We start from the raw sequence: 7,265 nt of genomic DNA, 5'->3' as shown, positions 1-7,265 counted from the left end.
GGAAAGAGTATTCTTTGGAGACAGATTATTCCGAAAAGGTCAAAGACAGAGGTTTCTGTCACTTCCTTCAGAAGCAGCAGTTACAGGCTGCAGTCAGGAGCCAGATACTGAGGTTTTCTGAATCACAGGTCTGGGATTTCATTTATTTCAGTTCAGATAGGAAGAAGTGAGCATGAACTATACTGAAGTTTCTTCACCATAACATTCATCACAATTCATTGTTTTGGCTTGACTGCTTGTGCAATGGTAGGTCTGATCCCTTCACTGCAAGTATTGTTCTAAAGAAAAATGAGTCTCCAGAAGTGACAGCAGGATGAGGAGAGAGAAGGAGGATGAAGGCAGTACAGGAAGGCCACATGCTGGACCGTCTGCCTCCATTCCACACCATGTGATGTCTCATGCTGTGTAGGTCACCCAAATGGATACAAGAGCTCTTTATCTAAGCAAGCACTGTCTAGCACTCCTGAAGTCAGTTGAATGGCTTCCTCACTCACTTACTTCAGCAAAAGGTCAAAAGTGTGAGTTCTTGCAGGAGGAGAGTAGTAATGCTGGCCTTTTGGGAGAAGGGGTGTGATGACTGACTGACTCAAGCTTTTCTGACTTTTTTTTTTCAGGAGCTTGCTGAGCCAGAAAGATGCGTGAGTATACGGAAAAGAAGGAAACATGTGGGACCATCTGTCTCAAGTACCTGCTCTTCATCTTCAACTTCTTTTTCTGGGTAAAAAAACTTAAGATTATTTCAGAGGCACTGACATGGCACTGCAGTTTTGGTGTCAGGGATGCAGAAATCTTGGGCTTGATGAAGTCTTTGGCAAAAAGCACTGACATTAGTAGCACACAGATTTTTGTCCTGTGGGGTGAAATCCCATCCCTTGGGCTTGCCTGCCCAGGCAGCAGAAGTTATGGTTTGACACTGTAGTCTCAGGCTGTTTCTAGGTGATGTTACCAAGTATAGAAAATAAGAAGGAGCCTGAAAACATGTTTTGTTTTTCTCACCTGGCTTGCTTTTTCAGGGAGCCTGAAGACTCCGCTATCTCTACTCTATTACTCCTCTCAAAATGGCAGAGGGAGTCCTGGCAGTGGACTGGAACAGCTAGAGCAAGGATAATGAAAACCTTCTTGCATCTGTGTCCACACTAGAGCTTCCTAGAGTCATGCTTTCTACCAGAAAGTTACTGATGCTGAAGGATTGTTTTTTCCTCTGCTGCCTGGCACAGAGCATTGGAGTGTTCAAGTCAGACCTTTAAGGAAAATTGTTTGAGCTTACTAGAAGCTGCATAAAAGCCTCCAGAAACACAAGGCTTGCAAAGAGAGAAGGGAATGCTAGGGCGTCTGGTTGCCTTCTCCATGTTCATTTGCTGCAAGGCTTAGAGTTTAACCAGCCAGACTATTTAGCTCCTTGACTGCTTTCTCCCCAGACGTATAGTCTAGGAAGGAGACATGGTAGTCATTTATTGGTAGTATTGTTCCCTGACAAACAGTGGAAAGTTTGCTGCTGTAAAGCTGTTTTCTTCCTGTCTGCTGCTAGGCAACAGCCCAATAGATTTGGCATTTTTTCATATTTGCCCTGATAACAGTATGGCTACGTTTGGGAAGGCTTTGGTCCAAGTGTGGATTGTTGTGCACAGGTAGATGCTCCAGATAGCTTGCATTTCAAGCTGCCTGGGAAGCTAAACTGGCCGACTTGAAGCCCAGCTCCTCCCAGGCTTACTCGTGTCCCAGTGGGACCTCTGGGAGTCCTTCCTTTAATGTAGATCATCTTTGGCTCAGCTTACAGAGCTGAGGCACCTCCTGGTATCCCAGTCCAGTTGCTCCAGGAGGTGAGGAAGTTCACACATCAGATGCCCTTCATTTGCTTGCTTCTCTCTCTACCCAGCTGGCTGGCGGGGCTGTGATGGCAGTGGGCACTTGGACCCTAGCTGAGAAGAGTGACTACATCAGCCTCCTCTCCTCCAGTACATATTCAGCAACTGCTTATATTCTGGTGGTGGCTGGGGTGGTTGTTATGGTTACTGGCATCCTTGGTTAGAGCGTCGGAATTTGCTAAGAGTGGTAAGTTTGGCTTGGTTGTTTGGGGGAGGATTCACCCCATTTTCTCTTGAACCATACTGGGAGGGAGGGAAATATCTTGGTTGTGCTCTGCACCAACTTTGTTTGTAGTGGAGCAAATACCACTAAGGCCTCCAGCTGCTAACAGTAGTGCTGCCCTTGTTGTAGGGGGCAGGTTCTACTGCAGAGCATTTCCTTTCATCCACCCAAAGAATGTGCTTACCACTGCATGGTTCACAAGTACAAAGTATAGTTGTAATACCTATACCTCATGTAAGAATGTCTATTTGAAACTATTCAAATCAAAATCTCATGGCTTGTGTCTTTTCCTTCTTCCCTGCCCATCCCATATTCTCTTCCGGGAAGTGGGAAGAGAGAGGGAAATAGGAGAGACCTGTAACAAAACTGGCTTTTAATGACAGTAGGTTCAAGCCAAATTACCATGCTTTTCCACCTGGTTGTCAAAAATCAGAACATTTCCAATTAATATTTTCTTTATTTGCAAAAAAATTACTTTGGTTTTGCTTCCACAAAAAAACCCACACTGGTCTGATAATCTGCTGCTGCTTTTATGCCTTTCCTTGTGTTACTTCCTGAGCTTCCTGCTCACCCACCACACTGATGTTTTTGACCAGCCCTAGGGTTTCTGTTCTGCTTCCTCCCTCTCAAATACCCTTTCAGTCTGGAGTGCAGCAGTCCCTTTTAGTATCTGGGCTACAGTGGTGAGTGCAGTGACTGAAATAACAATCAGTGGCTCTTCGCTTTCACAGTTGCAGAAAAGGATACTTCAGCAACTTACCACCAGAGATGGTAAACCAAAGGATTTCCTTTGCAAATCCTCGTTCACCTGACTCTCCCATTTCCCCTTTTTTGTTCAGATAGTGGAGCAGAAATAGGAGTTGTGAGCAAGCTTGATGCCTGTACCACTACTTTGAAGGCCAGGTAATCCCTGTGAGAGGCAGAGTAGGGCCAGGAAGGGAGAATAAAACACAGAGGAGGACACAGTGAATGCATTGCTAGTGCTTGTTCATTAGGCTCCTGGTCTGTAGCAGTCCATTTTGGCCTTGTTTCACTTACTCTCCATACCAAAGAGATCTCCCTTTGTCTTTTTGCCTCAGCCAGAAGCTACAGATGAAAATCTGGTGGGGTTTTCTTTGTTATTCTGCCACAGAAAACTCATAATTGTCTCTGGAACAAAAGGTCACTCTGTGTCCTTACACCACGCATCCTTTCAGAGTGACTGGTTGCGACAGGCCTATTGTCTCTTCTTGCTTGTGCTGTGCTTTGGTTGCCGGTGAGTAATCTGCACAAGAAATAGGGCTGTGCTTGCCAGGGCTGGGTGAGCCTGGCTGGAGGCCTTTGCCAGCTCTGAGCTCAGACAGTAATCCTGAGAGCTTGACAGTCAGTTCCCCTGGGGTCTGTGCCAGCTTGTCCCAATTTCTGTCTCTACCAGAGGCCCACATAAATATGGGAGGGAGTACTGTAAGTAGCACTCTCCGCTCTCCCCAGTGCCTCCTTGCAGCTTTTGAAAGTGAATTATTGGCAGCTTTGGGTGCTATTTGTAAAATGCTTATCTAGTTTTTGTTTGTTTTTCTATTGAAGACTTGGGAAGCTGTGAAATTTTTTGCTGCCTTTCTACCTATCGAGGAGTTTTATGGGACCACTTCAAGGCTTTTCCTAGTATTTAATTGCTCATCACTTACAGCTGTGCTACTTTTTTTATGTCATGGCTTATTTGCCTTCCTCATGTGCCTCCTTAGCCAGGTGATGTGCTGAGGCTTGGGCAGCAGATGTGGAGTTTCTCTGGCTCCATTGAGAAAGCATGGCAGTGGATCTGCAACGTGGCTGGCCATGATGCTGCAGTCCAGCTCTTTGCAAGTATACAAACCACTGCTATATTACACTTCAGTCAAGATGCACACTTTCATACATAAAAGTATGCAAGCAGGAGTCTCGGGAAAGGACCCATCCAATAGAAGACATCGCATGTAAAGAAAGAAGGTGGCTTTCCTCAGGCTTGGCCTCTCACACTGCCACTTATAGTTAGCTACCTTGGACAGGGAGAAGGGAACACACATTGGTTATGATTTCTGTTCCTGCTGCATTTCAGCCTGGAGCCCTCTCACTGAAGTGAGATTCCTGATTTAGGAGTATAGTTGCTATATATCTCTCCTTCAGGTCGTGGAAGGGTCTCTCCAGAGAGCAATTTGGATTGTAGGTGGCTTGAACTGTTCTTTGGGTTATTCAGAGAAAACACACTAAAGCTTGGTGCTTTACTTTAACACTTGAAGCTGGATGGAAGAAATCTGGACTGTGTAGATGTTGAGGAGACACCAGGCAGACCTGACTCTGGCTTGGAGCTAGAATAAGTAAATTTTGCCCAGAGCCCACCCAGGTCCAGGCATGTGTCTGCTACAGGCTTTTGGGTGATCCCACATTTCTGACTTGTTCCGCAGCCTCTTGGGAAGTGAGTAATGCATGTTGCTGCAGCTCCATGCCAGAGCTGGCCTCCTCCTCCTAGAGCAGACCTCTGTAAGAAAGCCCTGGAATTCCTGATTAAGAGCAAGGAGAGCAGCCCTGTGCTCTGTGTGTATCCAGAGTGCAAGCTCCCCTATGTCAGCATGATACTTGGAAGTGGCCCTGAGGAAATGATGAGACTGAGATAAGGATAAGGATGCAGTGTATCAGCAGAGACAGGCTGGATGCCTGGGTGGCAGATGCACTAACCTCTTTTACGAGGTTTTACAAGGGCCATGTGACTCAAATTTTTTAAGGTCTGCTGGATACATGTTTGTTTCTATCCACCATAAGCCATCAAAACAAGCTGAGCTGTGGTGACACAACTCAGCTATACGTGAATGCCTCTGACATGACAACACAGAGCAGGGAAAAATAAATAAAAGAAACTTTCCAGTTCGTTGGTTGTTCCGCATCCTGCCCCCTCCTTGTCAGAGAGATGATGTCAGAGCAGTTAGGGCGTAACTAGGTCCCAACAAAAGAAAGCCTTTGTGTCAATGCATGCCGATCTTTTCCTGCCCCCTTTCAACCTTCTGCGAGTGTTGGGACCAGCCTTTAGCTATCCCACACTCCACTGTGTGACTCATTCCCCTGGTACGAATGGGTACCCTGTACAGACGTCTGCAGAGATAGTCAGTGTTCAGCCACCGGGGGAGAGTGTGGGGCTGGAGAGTGAAAGCCCGAGATTGTATGTTCAGATTAAAGCCTGGTCTGCAGATAAAACCCAGCTGCCTGTCATTTGCAGCTGCTGAATCCCAGCAGAGGCAAAAGAGGAAGCCCGAGTGTTTGTGTTTGTGTTGGTTTACTCCTCCAAAGGGACTTGGAAATAACTAGCGAAGAAGAGTGCACAGTGGGAGCGTAATCCTCATGCAACGAAAGGCATCCATGCTGTGTAGGTCAGCTTGCTGTGTCCAGGTCTTCATTGTCCTTCTTTGGGCCAAGGAGAGATGGCTTGATGTCCAGTTACATTTGTAGGGAGCTGTTTGCTTCGTCCCTTGGGAACAGCTGTTTCTTAAGGTCGGGGTAAAACAGAAAATGGGAGATATTTTGTTCTGTCCTGGGGACGTCAACTCTTGCAGGGACTTAGCGTGAGGTCCTTGTTGTGGCCAGAACTGGTGTCTCTGCAGCTTTATCTACAGAAAGTAGCAGTCATAGAATAGCCTGGATCTGTAAAGAAACTGTTCGTTGCTCACCAGGAGCAAGTCAGGGGTTGTGTGTCAAGACAAGGGTTCTCCCTGAAAAGCTCTCTGTGACCCTAAGGAGGAAGTGGCCACATCACCCTCTGTCTTCAGGCCTTTCCCAGTCCTTTTGAGGTAGTACACATGTTCCTCCTCATAGGTTTGGCTTCCCTTGCTGTTTGTGTATAGGAATGGTGCTTCCAAACAGTTTTCTGTACTGTATTTGATTCTTGTTGTGGTAAGCAGGGCAGATCCCTTTCCATTTCACTGCTGTTAAGCCCTTTTAAGAAATAATCATGTTCTCCTGTTAGTCTTCTAAAAGCTCTTCTCACTTTGGTTTTGAGATACTGAGCTTTTCCCTCTAAATCCTAGTTCAGCAGAACATACAGTCACAGTCCTGAGTGTCAATTGGTGCTAAAGTCCATCCACTTCAATAGGGCCCTTCAGTCTGTGGCTGAGCCCCACAGAAGTCACTGGGAACATAAATCTATGGTTTATGCTTATACTAAGCAGGTCTGCTAAGTATATATACCATATCCTTGGTGAAATAGGCCCTCTGTTGCTTTATTGAATCATCATTGTAACATACATTGCTCCTTAGTAACTTGGTGAAATGCCCTAAACAATATCAAAACAAGCAAAAGTTTCAAATTTTTTTTATATTGATGCCAGAATCAAATGTTTTCTGTGATACTGAGTGTAGTCATGAGGTTATCCAGCAACCACCTTCTTTTGTCCAGTGATCTTATCTCAGTTGCCTGAACTTGCCATTCTCTACGTCCCTGTGGCTCTGTGAGTTAAACTCACACTTGCTGCTGCTTGTCTTCAGTTATCCTGTGGTTTGTTTGTTTGTTTGTTTTTTAACCTGTGGGATTGTTCTTTTCCTACCCTATTGAAGTCTTAATCCAAGCCCCTGCCTTTGGACACTGCCACAGAAAAGCATTGATGAAGACGGTCATGCATTTTACCAACTAATGAAAAGCTGGCTCCTGGCATCTCCTTACATTCTGTTCTAATGTCCTGCTATTTCCATTATTTTACAGTACTTCATATTGTTGCTGTGCATCTTTCTCCTGGAGATCATTGCTGGAATCCTGGCCTATATCTACTACCAGCAGGTGAGTACACATTAGTCCTTGGAGACTCAAACCAGGGAGAGAAAACAGCTGGTTATCATCCCATTTCTCCAGCCAGAATTGGGCTTGGAGGTTTGGGGCCTAGGGTCTGCTTGTGATTCACCTTGCCACATGCCTGTACTCAGTCCCCTCCCCATACAGAAGACCTTGGATTATTTACTGTTCTTGACAAAGTTGTGGTGGTTGCTCTAGGGAGGCTGCTCAGTCTTACTGCTCGGCTCCTTCCTGTGGTTCACCTTTTGTGCACTGTTTTTCTGCAGAGCCTTGTAGAAGACAGTTTTTGAGGCTGTGTAGATCTAGGAACTCTCCTAATGCCCTTCAAGGCACAGTGCAAGCAACTGAAATCATGTTAGTGCCACTTAGTATATTCAGGACATAGAAACAA

At 45.8% G+C, this 7,265-nt stretch overlaps 1 protein-coding gene across 1 annotated transcript in view; it reads left to right on the top strand.

The window, feature by feature from the left end:
* LOC104617828 (CD151 antigen-like) overlaps positions 1-7,265 on the top strand; it is a 19,171-nt gene that overhangs the window by 5,330 nt on the left and 6,576 nt on the right. Inside the window, 4 exon segments of the mRNA XM_010283250.1 lie at positions 615-718; positions 1,877-2,024; positions 2,027-2,052; positions 6,788-6,862. Of these exon segments, the coding sequence (XP_010281552.1) occupies positions 635-718; positions 1,877-2,024; positions 2,027-2,052; positions 6,788-6,862 (333 nt within the window). The 5' untranslated portion in view covers positions 615-634.

Source organism: Phaethon lepturus, unplaced genomic scaffold (assembly GCF_000687285.1).
Source record: "Phaethon lepturus isolate BGI_N335 unplaced genomic scaffold, ASM68728v1 scaffold10383, whole genome shotgun sequence".
In the NCBI taxonomy this organism is placed as follows: domain Eukaryota; kingdom Metazoa; phylum Chordata; class Aves; order Phaethontiformes; family Phaethontidae; genus Phaethon; species Phaethon lepturus.
This window is presented reverse-complemented; position numbering and strand designations above follow the sequence as displayed.